Genomic DNA, 19,530 nt, shown 5'->3' with positions numbered 1-19,530 from the left:
CTTTTTGTTTTGTTTTTTGAGAGGAGGGTTTCTCTGTGTAACAGGTCAGTCTGTCCTGGAACTCACAGAGATCCACCAGCCTTTGCCTCCTGAATGCTAGGATTAAAGGCTTGCACCACCACCAGCCTGGATAGTTTGTGTGTGTGAGAGAGACATACTTTCAAGAAAATCAGGAGGGGCTGGACAGCTGGCTCAGAGGTTAAGAGCACTGACTGTTCTTCCAGAGGTCCAGAGTTCAATTCCCAGCAAACACATGGTGGCTCACAGCCATCTATAATGAGATCTGCTGCTCTGTTCTGTCATGCAGGCATACAAAGAGGCAGAACATTGTATACATAATAAATAAAAAGTCTAAAAAAAAGAAAATGAGGCAGAAGGCCAACAAGAGATGACTCTGTAAATTCACCTGACACAAATACTAATGGTTCAAAGTTTGGGACCCATACAGTGAGGAAATGAACCCACCCCTCACATCTCCCACACAAATATAGACACATGCAATCACACAAACACACACATTTAAAAGTATAAGTAAAAATTATAACAAATAAGTAGAGAATAAAGGAAGACACCAGATAAGGTTGACCCCTGGCTTCCACACTTGTACAAATAGGTAAGTGCCTGTACACAGACCATACCCACAAAAATAATTTCTTCGCCCTTTATAACAATGGTATAGACTGAAAATGATGTCAAGGTCAACTCCAAAATTTTGCTTTTAATAAGACTGAACATCTTTTATTTACATGTTTCTGACATACATTTATGATCTTATACATTTAACTAAATCTAACAATGGTGAAAATGGAACATAAAAGACAATTTCAAATGTTAATTACATTGAAATACTTTTTCATTAACCATTGGACATGACCAATGAATAGCCTATATGAAGTTGTGGGCTGTATATAGATTCACCTTTAAAACGAAAGTCACACAGCTATTAAAACAACACCAAATTTGCAAATGCACACATTACATATGCAATAAAATGCATGCAGGGCTGTCACATTTACTCCTTAACCTTAAAGCCATTTTGAAAGTAAACTGGAATAAGCATCTTAATATTATATATGTACATCAAGGCACATTCATTTCTTGTGCTTTAGGAATGATTTACATATAATCTGTTTATATCTTAATTTTATACTTTAAGAAAGCTTCTAATACCTAAAAGCTTAATTTTAACAATTATAGCTTGAACGATAGTTTTCTATAAAGAAATGTGGCATATCTCCATACTTATTTTCAAAATCTGAAAACTCAGAAAGGTGAGAAATTAAAAAAAAAAAAATCAAACACATGAATGAATATAATTTAGTTTTAAGGTAACTTTTCAAATACTTTCAGCAATTTGATAGTACCATAATCAATTTTTTATATAACACAGTATAATGAGGGCTACATTGAATTTTCAACATTCTGAAATTATCTAACAATTATATAGCATCCATATTACCACTATAGATGTAATTTGCAACAAATTTAAACAAACATGATACAAAAGCTAAAACATACCAAACTTAACTTCTTCGTTAACTTGTTCATTCTTCAGCAAAAGAATCAGTTTTGATTTTTTTCCATTTAAAGTCCAATGTTATCAAGCAGAAACTTCCCATCAACAGTGTTTAATAACAGTACTCTTTTCTCATGGCCAATTACTTGCCTTGAAGAGATAGTATAGTAAGGCTTTAATAGACATCTCATGCATTTTAATGGTATTTTAAAATTAGCTTTGCATTTGTGGGTCCCCCATACAGATAAATAAATTATGCAAACTTGATTACAACACAGAACTCATTAAGTGCTTCAAGACAGACTAGATAGATCCCCGACTTAGAAGCAGTTAAAATAAATAATAAGTCAAGAATCATAGATCTAAAGCATTTTTAAAATGTAATATACTTATGCATCTTACAGATATACTTTATATTAGAATTTTTTAAATCCACAAACAGCAAATAGTCACAGAACCTCTGTATTTTGAGAATAAAACAGAAGGAAAGCCAACCGTGCAGCCTTTTAAATTCAAAATATGTAATAAAATAATGTCAATATAAATGGAACTGCACATCTTTAAATTTGTACATTTATAAACATTAATTCATAAAAGGCATACCATGATCAACTACTTCGATCCAACAGATTTTTGTTTTCAATTTCTTTACAGAAAGTGGACTTTCCTACAAAACTCATTGGCCAGACAATGAGTTTAGCAATGTCACCATCAGCCCAGCTTCACATATGAAGTCTACACGGGTGGTGACAAACTGTAAACGCGTGCTCTGAGAGCTCACTGGGCAGTCAGTCTCTCTTGCGGCTGCGGTACTCACTCTGCTTCCGGCACATGCGCCACTTCTACTTCAACAGTCTGAATGGCCTCCGCAACTTCAGACAGCTTCTGCCCTTGCTGCTGTGCCAGCACGTAGTTAACCACCTGCATGATACTTTGGTCAGATAACGTAGATACCGAGGGACACTCTTCCGTAGCTGCCACTGCTTCAAGAACTTCCATAGTTTCTCCTGTCACCACCACAGTCTCCAGCTCTTGAGGCCCAGCACTTTCTTGTTCCTGCATGTCTGCAGTTAAGATGCTGACAGCATGTTCCACTTGAGTTCCTTGGTTATGAAACTGCAGAGTGTCTTTCTCCAGCATGATTTTGCAAGGCACATAATCTCTGTGGAATTTAGTCATATGCTTACGAAGTGTCCGAGCATCTATGTAAGCTTCGCTACACACAGGACACACGTAGGGCCGTTCACCAGTATGTGTTCGGACATGACGTTTTAGTGATCTGGCATCAGCCCAAGCTACTCCACATGTTAAGCACTCAAAGGGCTTAACTCCTATTAAAAAAAAAGAAAGAAAAGGCATAGAGGTCGTGTTGAGTAAGGTTCCAAATGCTAATATATATGAAAACTGAATTGCAAATGTTTTTAAAGTACAGAAATCCACAGACATTTCATTTTTTGCTGTCATCTTTTAGTCAGCATCTAATAGTTTTCAATGGACTAACCAAGGTTTTGAACTATAATTTCTCTCTCATAATAGAAGTTACTTATGAACAACTGTGAGTTTGCCATGATCTTACCCTTTAATTGCAATCTTATACTCTTAGGATAAGAGTCTCCAAATAAGTTTCAGACTCAGTATCACTTAAATAAATCTTTCAAGATACAGGATTAATCTACCAAGAGAGAAGATAACAGGTAAAAGAGCTGACAAAATAAGAATGTCTCTTCTAACAGGACAAATGTATGTTACCTTCATGGTTGTTCATGTGTCTCCTGTACTCTCTCAGCTGAGTGAATTTTCTTCCACATTGATCGCACACCCGTTCCAGGTTTTGCTTTGCTCTTCCTTTCTTCCCATGGGTGGCTTTCTTTACATGTCTCCTGAATAAAGCTTTTTCATAAAATTCTTTGCCACATATATTACACCTAAAACAGAAAGGGCCCAAATTATTTTTCTCCAAATAATGGCCATAAGAATCAACTGAAAGTGTGTATATTTCTCAATGACCTTAGATACTTCTCAGATTGACTCACCTATAAGGCTCAGTGACAGAATGGGACTTCACATGAGAATACCAATCTTTCTTCCAACTATAGCACTTATCACAAAATTGGCACTGAAACGGCTTCACACCAAGATGCTTATTCATATGCTGGCGCAGATCTCTAGCTTCAAAGAAACTTTTTTCACATCTGTAATAAAGTTTAATTACCCACAACTGGATCATCTTTAAGACAATTCTCCAAGAATTCACTATATTACATTACATTTTTGAAGCTTCACAAAATTATCCCAAATTGAAAGCATCAGAGAGAGGAGGGTAGTGGGAGAGACCCAGTGTTTCACTCTTGCATTAAGGGTGCAAAGGTTAAATTCTTTTTAGAACACTCAAAAAGCTTGAGAAGGCATCTTGCCTACTCAAAAGTTCCCACCTCTCCTTCTCCTTTTCCCTTTCTTCTGCTCCCTCTTTTTACATCCCCTTCATCCCCTTTCTTCTGTCCATGTTAGGAAGGTAGGCTTCATTACTGATACTAGGAATGAAGCAATGATTCAGGCCTCATCAATGACAATAACAGCATGCCCTTGGTAGCAGCAATCAGCTTAGGGATGCCAAATGACTTAACTTGATCCAATCAGAGTGAAACTTGGGACTTTTACAGGAACTACCAGGAAAGAATCTTGACAATTTAGTTGAAAGGATGAGAAGCTGAAACCACTGCTAGACTCTGTCCATATGGAGCCTGAGAGAAACCAGATACTAATCAATCTGAATCCAACTCAGACAAACCTCTCAAGACCTCCAGACTTGACTTTTCATTCAAGCCAGTTAGGTTGTATTTTCTTCCACAGATAACAACAACAAAAGGTACTGATGAAAAACTGTACCTGGGGCCACGTGTTGGTGGCGCATACTTTAAGTCCCAGCATTTCTGGGACTAAGGCAGGCAAACCTCTGTAAGTCCAAGGCTATCCTGGTCTACAAAGCAAGTTCCAGGACAGCCAGGGCTACAAAGAGGAAACCCTGTCTCAAAAAAAAAAAAAAAAAAAAAAAAAAAGTCCACTGTATATTTGCTGGGTTTTTTTTTTTTCTTTCACTTTTTAAAAATTATTATTATTATTAATTTGGGGCATTTGTTTTGAGATGGAGTTTCACTCCAATCATGTCTCAAATGTGCAATTTTCCTGCCTCACCTCAGGTACCAGGATACAGGCAGTGCCACCAAGGACAACTCTATCTTTACTTTAAAATGAGACTAATTGTAATAAAACTAGCAAATACAGCAGAGTAGAAAATGGCAAAAACCTGTTTATCCATAAAAGATTTAGAGCAACTGCTTAACTTTATTGGGGAGTAAGAAAACTATATTTTGAATCTTAAGCATCCTGGAGGCAAGTAGATCTCTTTTGAGTTCCAGGCCAGCCATGGAGTTACCCAAGAAGTTTCAAGAAAGCCAGAGCTTACACAGTAAAACCGCATCCCTCAAAACAATGACTCAGAAAAGCCAGGACTAAATAAAAAGACCCTATCTCAACAACAACAACAACAACAACAAAAATCTCAAAGACAAAAAAGCTTACAATGTCCAGCAAACAAACAGTTAATCAAGAAGAGCAATGACCAGCACTGCTCAGATGGCTCAGCAGTTAGGACCACTTGCTCTTGCAGAGGACTCAAGAGATTCGATCCTCAACACCCACAAAGCAGCTCCAAGCATCTGTAACTCCAGTTCAAGAGAGCCAACATCTGGCCTCTGCATGAACCAGGCACAATCATGCAGGCAAACACCCATACACATACTATAAAAATAAACAAATCTTTAGGAAAAACACTGAATACCTAAATTTTTATGGCATTTTAAATTTATCCTGACCCTTATTTTGCTCCCTAGAGCTGAGCAGCAGCCTTGAAGACAACAGCTTGCATTCCTAATAACAGTTTGTAATACTACAAGGATCTATGGTTGGAGAAATATGACTGTTTTGAGTTGTGGAGGGATTCTAGAATTAGTCATCCTATTTGTAAAATTATGAATGTATTTAAAAACTCCCTTTAAGGTGGGGTCAAATGTTGTAGATTTAATCTCACTGAACTGAAACACAGTAGTGGTCCTTGCCAGCCATCTGGGAATCTGCAAGCGCATGACCCCTAGATGAACTGGAGAGGCTGGGGAAGCTGGAGCCTACTCAATATGACATAAGGTGATAAATCACTTTTCGATTTTTGAGTTTAACTTCAATTTTTAAAAGTTAGGTAATTTTGGAAAGAAAACAGAGAAGAATGGTAGGGAAAGAAAAACAATTACAGTGTTTCAAGGAACCCTACACAGGAGCCTACTGGTTGTAGACCTCTCTCCCCTAGAACCCAGGAGCGTCTCTTAATCATTTAAAGACAAAAAAAACCTCTTAAACAAACAAACAAACAAACAAACAAACAGTAAGCGTTAGGTAGACTGATCACTCAGTAAACTGAAATTACAGTTTAATGTTAGCTTTGAATGTTTTCTTATAAAAAGCAATATTCAAATATGCCAGGTAAGATAAGTGAAATTGAGCCGGACAGTGGTGGTGCATTCCTTTGATCTCAGCACTCAGGAGGCTGGGGCAGGTGGATCTCAGTGAGTTCAAAGCTAGCCTGGTCTACAAGCTACACAGATAAACCCTGACTCAAAAAAAAAAAAAAAAAAAAAAAAAAAAAAAAGTGGAATTAACTTCACATATTAAATACTTACTGTGTACAATGATAGCCTCGAACTTCAGGCTTTGGCTGGTGCTTCTTAAGGTGCTTGCTAAGTCCGGAACCCCTGTGAAAAGACTTTCCGCAAACTGAGCAAAAGTACTTGGACTCTCCTGTGAGAAAATGAAAATCCATGTTATAAATGCAGTAAGCAGGCCCTCTTTACAACATAACTGGTTGTATTTCAGAAGTTAAAATTTTATCAAGACAACAGAATACCAAGTATCATTTTATAAAAACCTGGGAAAAAACACATTAAACTTTCTATATCCTTTGGAAAGGGTATCACTATCAAGATACTTAACAGACTGTGATAGTTTTCTGTCCCTGACACAAGCATCTTTGCTGGTAAGAGCTGAGTCACAACATTGGAAACATTCATAAGAAAGGAAGGAGGAGAGAGGGCAGGAGCTCTCTGTGGAGAAGAGGTGGACAGTCACAGGAGGGCAACCTCTAGGTTAGGGGACATGCCAACCTACCAAGCTATTACTGTGCCCTTCATCTCTGCCCGGCTCCGGTCCTTCCCATCCTGCACAGAAAGGGAATCCCACAATTGTGGCAGCTCAGCTCGCCCTGACACAAAATATCTGTCACCATTATGAATAGGTTGTTGGAAACAAAATCAGGACCAATAGGATCACTGCCCTGATGATATGGTTTACAAGTTTTGGTAGGCATGATTGTATATGCCTCTAATCCAAGGACTTGAGAGGCAGAGACAGGAAGATCTGAGTTCTAGGCCAGCCTGATCTCCAGCTTGAGTTCCAGGACAGCTAGGGTGATGAATGACTATGGTAATAAAGGGTACTACTGTGTAAGTATGCACTATGTCTGAATAATTATAAACTGTAATAGTAATTGGGTTAAATTGGCCATTCCTATGCTCTTGCTTTACAGCATATCTGAACATAAGTATGTGAGGCTTAGTGGGTAAAGCACTTGTTGCTAACCCTTTCAACTTCAATTCCTGGTATTCTCATGATGGAGGAAGTGAACTGACTCCTCAAAGTTGTCTTCTGATGCTTCCCCATATACATACATGAACACATACAAAACAAATAAGTAAATTTTAAAAAGAGAACATTTTTATAAAAATAAATCAGAAATATTTAAGGAAACTTTAAATTTGTACTACTAACTAAAAGATTGCACACTCACTAATTTATGAGCATCTTAATTACTTCTACTTGGGGGTTATGAGAAATTTGAGACAAGGCCCAACTATGCAGTACAGACTAGCCTAGAAATTTTATGAAGCCCAAGCTGGCATCGAACTCATCATCTTTCTGCCTCATGGTCCCAAGTGCAGGGAATACAATGTTCTGATATAATTACAGTATAACCAATCAACATAATTCTAAGTTAAAAAGATAAAATATAACCATGTCAATAGTTTTCAAAATTACCTGTGTGAATACTCATATGTTCCTGAAGACTCCGTTTGGTAACAAATGACTTGACACACAGTTCACACTGGAACTGCTTTTGTGACTGATGGAGACTTTGATGTAATTTTAGACCATGCTTATAGATGAAAGTTTTTCCACAGACCTAACACAGAAATGTTTAAGGTAGCAAAAAAAAAAAAAAAAAATTATAGTATTACTGTAAGTAGAAATTAAAATAATTAAACTATAATTTATTATGCTAAAGTTAGCAAAATGACAATGTCAAAGATGAAGGCACAAATACCAAAGATCTTAGCTAGTTGACCCATTTTCTTTCTTTCTTTTTTTTTTTTTTGGGGGGGGGTGTTGAGACAGGGTTTCTCTGTGTATCCCTGGCTGTCTTGGAACTCACTTTGTAAACCAGGCTGGCCTTGATTAAAGGCATGCGCCACCACCACCCGGCAACCCCTTTTCATATTCAGTAGAACTGCCATCTTTCCAAAAGTGCACATAACAGTAGGAAAAAACATTGTGCTATCTGTGCCAGCTAGGCAAAATACACACCTTAAAGAGGCATGAAAGCTTAACTAAGAGACACCATATAAAATAGTTCTTCTCAAATTCTGGATGAAGAATGGATTATTTTCAATTTCCCCGGTCCATTGGGGAAATTTTCTTGTTAAGCATAATAAAATGTAGCAATGTCAACAGTTCCGAGAGCTTTCATGTTCTTATTTCTGTGTTTATTTTCCATGGAACACACATTTTTGAGTAGTTTTACATTGAAGACCAGATGCTAAAACTAACACTTAGTGTTTAAACTTATGAATAAGCAATTCTTAGAGCTTAACCTGAAAAATAATTGGGACAGTGAAGGAAAAAAGTGAGTGACAATAAAAATAAAACAGACTGCCCATGACCTGATAAATACCAAATATAATGAAATGTTCTCTTTTTAAGTTTCTCTGTGGTTTTTGGAGGCTGTCCTGGAACTAGTTCTTGTAGACCAGGCTGGTCTTGAACTCACAGAGATCTACCTGCCTCTGACCCTTGATTGCTGACATTAAAAGTGTGTGCCTCCACTGCCTGGGAAAAAGATTCTCTTACAATGAATTCTATTTTCACATACTAAGATGCTTAAACAGACACCTGTGGCGAGAGAGGTCATAGAATTGAGAGGAGACTCTTCTACTGCCATTTTCCTAAACTAATGTATTTTCTCACTATGCTAAAATACTTACCTTTATTCCTACAGATAAGTGTAGCTACTTTCTGCAAGAGATGGAGACTATTACAAATATCCAAAATAGGTCAAAAGGAAGAGAGTAAATGACTGTGGATTTCCCAACTCAAACTATTATAATTCGGGAAAAAAAATCTCAGAAAGGTGGGGTGTGGGGGATGGGGTGTGTGTGTGTGGTATGTGTGTGGGGAGTTTATGGGGGGGGTGTGTGGTGTGGGGTGGTGGTGGTACTGGAGGGCCAGGACACCTGCTTTAAAATGGTGTCTCCTCCATCTGTTGGGGAGGCTGTACCCACGGACTCTCCACAATATGGTTGCCTGAATAATACAATTATCTCCACAATGACAACATCAACTTGAAAAGTCAAAATCAGAGGGAAATTCCACATGGTCCCACCCCTACATGAAGAGGTATGTATGGGGAGGGGGGGGGGTGGTCAATGACTGCTGAGAGAGAATCAGTCTCCTCCAGGGACAAGCCTCCACATAAGATGTCCAATCCCCAGTGGTCAGCTCTAGACACATGTACATACATATGAGCAAAGTTAAATGGACCCATATGTATGTAAACATATGAACAACACCACACACGAAATAGTAATTAAAGACGCAATCATGGATGAGGAGGGCACAGGCAGAGTTGGAGACAGGAGGGGTTTGGGCAGAAGTAATGCACATGCAATGCTCATGTATGAAGTTTAAAAATATTAAACAATAACAAAACTATATGGGTTCCACAACTGTTTGATAATAAAAACAAATCACAACATTTGTAAGGCTATCTATCAGTGTTGCTCAAAACTCTTCCATACTTCAAACAGCCCAAAGCTTGATAATCACAGGATTCTTTACCCCAGAGTTTTGCCTTTTACTTACCCTCAATCCTCGGCAACAGCAAAAAGACAGCTTAGGAAGGATTTTTTTTCCTTGCTTATGGCATACATTCTTTTTCACTACAGGTAATTTGTTAAAGGCTAAGGGATGATTAGGGTGATGGACAGTTATTTCCACCTAGTAGGTACTCTGGACACCAAAATATTTCAAATTATAACTTCAAATTAAAGACTACAACTGAAAATTAAAGACTACAACAGAGAATCACATTTAATGCAGGCAACAAAATCTTCCCTAACATTTTACAAGAGTAAAGATGATTTCAGAGAATACATATCAACCCATGTCACACTACAGTTAATTTCTGGTCTTCTTTAATAATGAAATAAATAGGCCTTTACCTGGCAGGCATGTGGCTTTACACCTGTGTGCTTTAGCATATGTATTCGGAGGGAGTATAATTTAGGTAATGTCCTTCCACATATTGAGCATATAAATTCTCGTTTGGTTCTTCCTTTCTCAGATGATGCTCCTGAGGCCTCATTAGATGTGGAATTGGATGAAGATGAAGTGGGTGCATCTTTTCTCGTATGCCGTATAAGGTGTGCTCGTAATGAGGCACTATACTGAAACTGTTTTTTACATAACTAAAAAAGAAAAGCAAAAGTTCTTCCTATATAAAATGTTAAGTGAAAATTCACATTTCAATTTTGGTTATAATTATATGTAAATATATGCACAGTTTAAAAGTTAATACACATGGAACGGGGGAGATGTCTCAGAGGGTTAAGCATTTGCCACAAGTCCGATGTTGTATGGAACACAGCCACCTACACACATACAAAAGATAGCCGTAGGCCATGAGACCCTGTCTTAAAAAAATTAAATAAAAAAATAAAAAGCACTAGGTTCCAGATTATAAAAATGAAAGGCATAAGACTCTGGAGAGAAGTAAGTCTTTAAGAGAGCATAATCAGAATAGGCTTCAGTTGGGTCTTAAAGGAATACTAGAGTTTGTACGTTACTTGTGATAGAGGGCTGGCCTAATCTGTGTTAAGTCCTGGGTTTGAATCCAGACACAACCACCAAGAGACTACACCAGAATACCCATAAAAAGTATTATCAATATATCAATACCAAGATTTTAGGTGGAAATGAAGCAGGGACTGGAAAAAAGTCTTCAGATTTTGTTAGAGTTAGTGGGGTTCAAGAAAGCACTTATGTGCTCATAAATTGAGGATATATATGCCCACCATAATAAAAATGTTATTTAAAAAAGTCTCCTGACTCATTATCTCTGTATGGGCCTCCAGAATTAACTCTTGATTTTTATTTTCTAGCACCAAGTAGAATGCATATACAACTTTTTCTTCTCTTATCATTGATTCCCATCAACTCACTTTAATAACATAGTTATGTCACATTAACTATGGCTAGTTCATGTAAGAACAGTTTTGCTGTTCTGTTTGTTTGAGTCATGTTCTCCCTCTGTAGCCCACTCTGCTAGAACTTACCTTGAATTCCAGGTTGACCTTAAAATTCCTGACTCTCCTCCTGACTCAGCCTCTGAACTCTGGAATTATAGAGCCACTATATTTGGGTACTGGTTATGAATGCTATCAAACATAGACTATATGATATACCCTGATCCTTTCCCTTTTTAGTTTCTGTTTTGCTTATGTCTCTTTATAGTTTCTTCTTATCCAATATGTTCTAGGCACAACCTTTTTGGTGTGTGTGTGTGTGTGTGTGTGTGTGTGTGTGTGAGAGAGAGAGAGAGAGAAACAAGGTCTCTCTGTATAGTCTTGGCTTTCCTCAAATTACAGAACCACATCTGCTGCTGTTTCTGAATGCTACTGCTCTAGATTTAACTCTAGAAAACATCTGGCTCCTTCCTAGCCAACCCCCCGTCCCTTTTTTATCCAGCACTCGGGAAGCAGAGACAGGAAGAACTCTGTGTTCGAGCCAGTCTGGTCTACAAAGTATGTGCCAGCCAGGACAGGCTCCAAAGCTACACAGAAAAACTGTCTTGAAAAACAAAACAAAAAAACCAAAACAATCCAATTTTCCCTCCTATTTTCTAATTTATCCTTTTGTTCTATTTTTGGGACACTTATTTATTCAATTTACATACCAACTTTTCTAAGGTATCTGTTACTATCTAGATGTTCTTCCATTTACAGAGGGGTGGGTCACATGATAATAATCAGTCAGAGTTAATTCTTCAAATTAGATCTTTGTTGGCACCATATGTATTTTATTTAAAAGCTGCTGTTTTCCTCTATGTGCTTTCATCCCTTGGTCTGCAGCTGACACTGTCTTGACTGCTTTTCCTGTTGCTGGGACAACACACACAACACAAGTTGAGTTCAGGGAGAGTGCTGAGCCGCAGCCCTTCTTCAGAGCGCTCGGCTTCCAACTGTGGACCTGATATGACCATACAAGAACTTCAGGCTGTTGCAGCCTTGACTCCCCTACTGGGATGCACTGTACTCCTCAACTGTGAGCCAGAACAAAGCCTTCTCCCTTCAATTCCTCTTGTGAAGAATACCTTCTCGGAGGTGGTGTCACACTCTGGAGGCAGAGGCAGGCAGATTCCTGTGAGTTTGAGAACAGCCTGGTCTACAAGAGGTAGTTTCAGGAGAGGCTCCAAAGCCACAGAGAAACCCTGTCTCGAAAAACCAAAATATAACAACAAACAAAAAACCATTTTGTCTTAAAGTCAAGGGTTTCAGTCCTAACATCATAGGACTTGAGTAAAGAAAGAACTTGAAATTGAAAGGTTTCAATGTTCAGTAAGTAAACTTTTCCTCTTTCTGGTTTGGGGTAGCTATCTATCTACCTCACTGTATATGTCCTCTCCAGGGCAATTATAATTTTTCTTTTTTTGAAAGGGAAAGGAGATTCCTGACCAAAGAATGGTAATGTAAGTAATCCTAATCTCAAAATAATCAGGAACATCAATTCTTGGGGACTTGTTGGTTCTTTAATACAAATGTGATGTATTTGGTTTTCTCTATTGGAAATCTAGTTCAAAATCACTTTATACATTTATTAGTGGACAGAATTTAGTTGCCTAGGTCTCCTCTTCTGATACCTTACCTTTTTATGCTTTTTGTTTGTTTTTAGATTGACTAATTTCTATGTGTAAGTGTTCGCTGCATGCATGTATGTGCATTAAACACATGCCTATGGATGGTTGTGAGCCACCATGAGGGAGCAGGAATCATAACCAGGACCTCTACAAGAATAACAAAGTTTCAACTGCTGAACCATCTCTCTAGCCCCAGGGTTACTGTTTGTAAGAACAATCTTTTCAAAGCCCTCTACCTGAGTATTTAGGTGGGGGGGAAAAAAAAGACTCAGAATCTTTTAGCAATGTAAGAAAGGGCTGGGGGTGTGGTCATGCATGCCTATTATCCCAGTACTTGAAAGGCCAAATTAGGAGGATTGTCTGAGATGTGAGGGTGATCTGGCTGCAACATCTGTCACCCCATTGATCAACAGGGTTGGTTCCACTGATGTGGCTGGCTAGGCGGGTGTCCCCTTCCTCCTTCACTGCTCTATGTGAATCTTCAAGCTCAGTCGAAGAGGGCACCTTCCCTGAATAGAGGACAGGTCTTCAGTCAAGAGTATATGAGTAGCTGCGCTCCCCTGCTACAACACAATCTCCAAACAGGTTCTCAAGGAGGATTGCCTCAAATTTGTGGCTAGCCTGGGCTGCAATGTAAGAGCTGATCTAATTAAAAAAAAAAAAAAAAAAAAAAAAAAAAAAAAAAAAAGTAGTAGGAATAACAGAGCAGTCAGTAAGATGGATTCCGTTTATGAATGTAAGATTGTTTTCAGTTAGCTTTCCAGGTACTTACCGGACATTTGTAATCTCTAGCTCTTTCATGTTTCAATGTATGCATTATAAAGGCATATCGTCTTTGAAAAACCATTCCACATTCCCCACATTTATGAGACGTTTCTTCAGTGTTCTCCTTAGCATCCCTTTTGGGTTGTTTCATCTTTTTCCCCCTTTGAACTAATTTCTGGGCCACCTAAAGAGACACAAAACACAATCTAAGAAAATCTCTTTTTAGAGAAATGGTCTTACTTGCAGCCCAGGATGGCCAGTATTATGTAGCCTAGATAGGCCTCAAACTCACAGCAATCCTCTTACCTCACATGCAACACCATGTCCAACTTCAGTATCATTTTTAAAGTCATGGGTCATGTTAAATATTTGTAATGCAATACTTCAAGCAGGAAACTGCTCCCCCAACACTCCCCCCACTCCAATTTTTATTGCAGGCATGAGTTCATTACTAGAATGTCCTCAAGATAAAATGACAAAGCAACCTATTTTATAATCATACCTGTTGAACTGCCGACTTAGAAATGGCTTTCCGCTTCTGCAACTTTTTCTCCATGCCTTTGTGTAGCCTGATGTAGCCACCTTCATTAACAGACCGCTGCCTAAGCCTACTTCTGTAAGTATCATCTTCTGGGCCTGAGTCTGTCTTTTCTGTGGTTTCAATTAGAGTTTCCTGATCTTTTAAAGGTTGGTCATCAAGGCTCTGACTATGATCTGGAAAGTCTTTGGCACCGATGTCCTCAGGCAATGTGTCATTTCCCATATCACTGTCCTCTTGAGAAATACTGATTATATTCTCTTTTGAAATATTAGGATGAACATTAGCAACTGTGCCATCTTCTCCGATTATTGCAGTCTCTATCTCTGTTTGGTTAGTATTTGTTGCTAAGCTAGCAGTTCCCATTTCAGGATGGGGATCAGTTATACATTCTATAGGGGACACACTAACTTCAGCCTCTGGAGAAACTGGAGCCACAGGCTGCTGTCCTGGCTCCCCATTCTGTCCTGTTTCTGGCAATTCTCCATTTACCAGCAGTACAATTTCACAATGCCCAAGTTCACTTGACAAAGTTGTGGTTGCTTCACTCCTAGTCACAGGTGGGGCTGTAGTTCCATTGTGAGCTGGTAAGTCCTGAGTAGATGCAACCGTTTGTACTTCACCTTTCTTATACACTGTTAGTTGCTTTTCTTCCATTAGTTTATGCACACTTTCACAAATTTCTAAAACTTCTGACATAAAAAGATGGCGAGCTAAGACAGCTACATCAGCCATGCTACAAAAGTCAAAACTTAGTACAGAGGTATAGGCAAATTCCAGCAAAGGAAGGAAGCTTGATTTACAAAAGCCTATGTGAAACAAGAAAAAGAAACAAAAAAATTCAATCACCACAAAACTACTTTCTAAGAATAATATAGATTTGTGATGAGACGAATATAGTAAAAAGCCAATTGTTACCATTATTCTACAATTAGTTACCATTGGATTTTCTCTAAGTTCTGGTTGCTATTAAACAACCTTGATTAACTCACATCCATGAGCTGAGTCTCTAAACCACTATAAAGAAGAAAATGATAACAGACTTACTACCTCAAGAGTTGTTATAAGGCAGCCATTTTCAAACTGTACTCCTTAGAACCCTGGGGGTTCCTCAATTCCCTTCAAGAAACAGTTGCTGGAGAATAGAGGGTGAAAAAGGGGAGGGGGTAGGAAAGTGAATAGACAGGGACCAACCAACCTGCCCCCTTACCTCTCTTTACTTATTATAGACAGCTATATTTTCTAATAGTAGTCCACATAAAAATTTAACTGAACAAAGTACATGTGCACATTAAAAACAATGCTTTGGAGCCACTGAGATGATTTGGTGGTAAAGGCACTTGGTAACTTGAGGTCAATCCCTGGAACCCACATGGTGAAGGAGAGAACGATTTCCACAAGGTGTCTTCAGACCTATGCAACTGTGTCCCCACTCCTGTGCCCACACCAACACCATACTAAATAAATGCACTGTGAAAACCTCAATTTTGAGCTCAGGGATATAGATGTAGCTCAGTAGCTACAATTCTTGACTGACAGGAAGCAATGGATTCGATCACTGTAACACAAACCAAGTGCGGCATATCCCTATAATCCTAGCATTCAGAGATTGGAATAGATCAAAGTTCAAGGTCACCTCTTGGGCTACATAAAACCTTGTAACAAAAACAAAGTTGGGTAGTGGTGGTGCACACCGTTAGTCCCAGCACTCAGGAGGCAGAAGTAGGTGAATCTCTGTGAGTTCGAGGCCAGCCTGGTCTACAAAGCTACAAAGAGAAACCTTGTCTCTAAAAACAAACAAACAACAACAGAAAAAAACCTAACTATATTTTAAGAGTTACTAATTATTTTCTGCAATCAATCAGATGATAAATACTACCTGTCATAACCACTCTGCTTTGACATTATACCTGAAAAGCAGATTAAATTGGTATAGATGTCCAACTTTTATTATAAAAACAGAAAGAGGATAGATACTGGGTTATAGTTTGCTTATCCTAGATTCAAGGAATAAAATGATTATTGTGTAATTATTAGTTAATACTATGAAGTATTTTTTTGTAACAGGATTAGTTTGTTTCTTAGTGTTTTCAGTAGTTGTTTTTAATTCATACATGCACACATATACACACACATATATATATGTACATATATATGTGTGATGTAAGAAATAAAGCACTATACAGTGATGACTGTAATTCTATTTTCACAAACTGATTATTGGTTATGAACTTGTATAAACTTGTATAAGACTACAAGTGAGTAGCCAGGCATTGGTGGTACACGCCTTTAATCCCAGCACTGGAAAGGCAGACAGATCTTTGTGAGTTTGAGACCAGCCTGGTGTACAAGAGCTAGTTCCAGGACAGCCTCCAAAGTCACCGAGTAACCCTATCTTGAAAAACCAAAAAAAAAAAAAAAAAAAAAAAAAAAAAGGCTACAAGTGAAAGTTAGTGCACAGCATACCTGCCAAGATCCTTTTTTCCTTTGTCCAAAAAAAGTGCTTATCTCTCTGAAGTTTATTTCATTTTACATTCCAACCACATTTCTCCCTCCCTTAAAGGCTCAGGGCTCCCATGGGGAATCAACAAAGCCTGGCCCATTAAGTTGAGGCCAAGCCCCACCCCCAAGTTTGTTTTTAGGTTAACAAAGTTATGGATTTCATGTTGACTTCTTTATATGTGTATGCTTATGTTATACTTCTTTGTTGTGGCTCCCCTATTAAACCCTTCCCCCTTCAGATAGATGATTCCCTTCCTCCTCTCAGAAGTCTCCCTTGCATTCATATCATACAGGTGATACTACTCTATCTCCCCCTTACAATTCCCTCCTCAGCTCACAACTATCTGTAACTCAAATTCTAGGGGATCTGATTCCCTCTTCTGGTCTCTAGGGGCATCAGACATTAGAGTAATGCCCACACCTACATGCAAGCAATCGTCTATATACATTCAAGTTACAGATAGTTGTGAGCTGCCATGTGAATGCTGGGAATTGATTCTGGGTCCCCTAGAAGAGCAGCCAGTGTTCTGAGACCTACAGCTGCTCTTTCTGCCAAGGACTACTTTTGCTGCTTACATTGTTTTGATTTCCATATAAACTTTGGTTTTGTTTTTCCAAGTTCTGTGAACAATGTCATGGATTTTGGTGGAGATCATGTTAAATCTGTAGATATGGGAATATAGCTATTTTTATAAAATGCATTCTGTCAGTCCTTCATATGGCAGGTCTTTCAATCTACTGTCTCTTGTCAAATTTCTTTATGCAGTCATCAGGTATTCTTATCTCCACCCACAAAACACCAAGTGTTTTCTGGCATAATATCTACACTTTTCCTTTTTTTATCCAACAGCATATCCTCCTAAAACATAGATACCTTATGGAGGTAAACTGATAGACAGATTTAATACATGGAGACAAAGAAAATGTTTTTATCCAAAGTATATAAAAATATGAGGCTTTTATATACATGGACAGAGGATAGACAAGTCATTAAACCATATACTAATAATAATGTATTTTGATCTTTTACCTAATGTCTTTTAATTTCTAAGTTCAAAGATCTAAAAGGGAAGGGGGGAATTTAGTCATAAAAAATTCCCATGAAAGAAATTGCAAATGACTAAGTATCTAAAATAAAGGACATGTTTAAGATATCCTAAAGAAAGTAAAAAATTAATGGGGCAGTAGTGGCGCTTGCCTTTAATCCCCAGAGCTTGGGAGGCAGAGGCAGGCAGATCTCAGCGAGTTCAAGGCCAATTCACTGTCTACATAATGAGTTCCAGAACATCCATGCCATAATTCCACTTTGTTTTTACCTTTAACTTGTTTACACCTTTACACTCTACAGAACATTTTAATCAGAATTAAATAGAACTACTAGGGTAAGTTAGCAGACCAGAATCAACTTGGATATGACCTAGTGAGTGGGGGGGGGGGGGAAGGCCCGATGGTGGCAACAGCTTTTAATCCCAGCAAGCACTGGGTTGGGGGTGGGGTGGGGGGAGGAGGCTATGAGTTTGAGGTTAGCCTGGTCTACAGAGTGAGTTCCAGGGCAGCCAAAGCTGTTACACAGAGAAACTCTATATCAAAAAACAAATAAAACAACTCAAGTACAAAGAAAGTGAGAACTTCTAAATCCACAAAATAAACAAACCTCATCCTTGAAGCTCCCTGGGGATTGGGCAGAGGGGGCACTTTCAAAAGGTAAGAGATAGGCAGCTGCTCTAGGGACACACCTCCAACAGTCAGCAGCAACAGAGAAATTATTCCACATTGTCACTGAATTACTCAGAGGGCAGCAGCTGGGCACCACCTTGACAGAGAACCTATTTTTTTGTTTTGTTTTGTTTTTCAAGGCAGGGTTTCTTTATATAGCCTTGGCTAGAAATCACCCTGTAGACCAGGCTGTCCTGGAACTCACAGAGATCCGCCTGCCTTTGCCTCCTGGGATTAAAGGGGTGTGTCACTGACCTGCTTTCAGAGAACCTATTATTAAAACCTGAGCTACCAAGGATGCCTACGTACAAGAACAACTGCAGGCCAGGAAAGCCTCAAACTGACCAGATTCTAGCTATTCTTCAATATTCTTCAAATTGTTTTATGAAACAGAAAATGAAGTAAACTGCAGCAAGCTCATTCTGTGAAACCACCTTTAACCCTGGTATAAAATTGGCTAAGAACATAAACACATAATAAGATAAAAGAGACAACTACAGACTAATTTCCCTGGTGAACACAGATACAAAAATTCTGAGGCAGGTACAGTGACATATGCTTTTAATTCCAGCACTTGGGAGGCAAAGACAGGCGATCTCTATGGGTTCAATGTCAGCCTGGTCTCTATAGTGAGTTCCAGGATAGGCAGAGCTACACAGTAAGACCCTGCCTACAAAACAAAACAAAAAAAAGAAAAATAAAATTCTGAATAGTATTGTTGTAAATTGAACACATTAAGGGACCAAGTGTAGATAAATATATCTTCTTTGATCCCAGCATTCAGGAGGCAGAGGCAGGCAAATCTCTGGTCTATAGAGATTTTAGGTTAGCCTGGTCTACACAGTGAGTTTCAGGACAGTCAGAACTACACAGTAAGACACTGCCCCTATTCCACCTCCACCCCAGACAAAGAACACGTTAATATCCCATGAGCCAGTGGTTTCTTTCTAGGGACTTAAGACTGATTCATCAGATAAAAAAAATAAAGCATAATACATCCCATAGGCATAAGAATAGAACCAACATGAGAGAGAGAACAGGGCATGGTAGCCTGTGCCCTTAATCCTAGCACATAATGCATGTGAATCTCTGTGAATTAAGGTCAGCAAAATCAGCAGTTTCAGACCTAAGAGCTTTACAGGAACACCTTGTCTGCAAAAAGAAGAAAAGAAATAAACCAACCACATTATAATCTCAATT

At 38.5% G+C, this 19,530-nt stretch overlaps 1 protein-coding gene across 2 annotated transcripts in view; it reads right to left on the bottom strand.

The window, feature by feature from the left end:
• Positions 1 to 692: 692 nt before the first annotated feature.
• Zbtb11 (zinc finger and BTB domain containing 11) overlaps positions 693 to 19,530 on the bottom strand; it is a 28,676-nt gene continuing 9,838 nt past the window's right edge. Inside the window, exons 4-12 of one of the 2 annotated variants that reach the window (XM_051191683.1) lie at positions 14,077 to 14,921; positions 13,582 to 13,758; positions 10,117 to 10,362; positions 7,658 to 7,802; positions 6,247 to 6,364; positions 3,550 to 3,708; positions 3,266 to 3,441; positions 2,334 to 2,847; positions 693 to 1,666 (exon numbers count right to left, since the gene is read on the bottom strand). In XM_051191683.1, the coding sequence (XP_051047640.1) occupies positions 1,585 to 1,666; positions 2,334 to 2,847; positions 3,266 to 3,441; positions 3,550 to 3,708; positions 6,247 to 6,364; positions 7,658 to 7,802; positions 10,117 to 10,362; positions 13,582 to 13,758; positions 14,077 to 14,921 (2,462 nt within the window). In that variant the 3' untranslated portion in view covers positions 693 to 1,584. The remainder of the gene's footprint in view (positions 1,667 to 2,333; positions 2,848 to 3,265; positions 3,442 to 3,549; positions 3,709 to 6,246; positions 6,365 to 7,657; positions 7,803 to 10,116; positions 10,363 to 13,581; positions 13,759 to 14,076; positions 14,922 to 19,530) is intronic. The other variant, XM_051191684.1, reaches the window with a different exon arrangement.

Source organism: Phodopus roborovskii, unplaced genomic scaffold, assembly GCF_943737965.1.
Source record: "Phodopus roborovskii unplaced genomic scaffold, PHOROB, whole genome shotgun sequence".
Classification (NCBI taxonomy): Eukaryota; Metazoa; Chordata; class Mammalia; order Rodentia; family Cricetidae; genus Phodopus; species Phodopus roborovskii.
The sequence above is the reverse complement of the archived record's forward strand: the minus strand, read 5'-3'. Positions and strand labels throughout refer to the sequence as shown.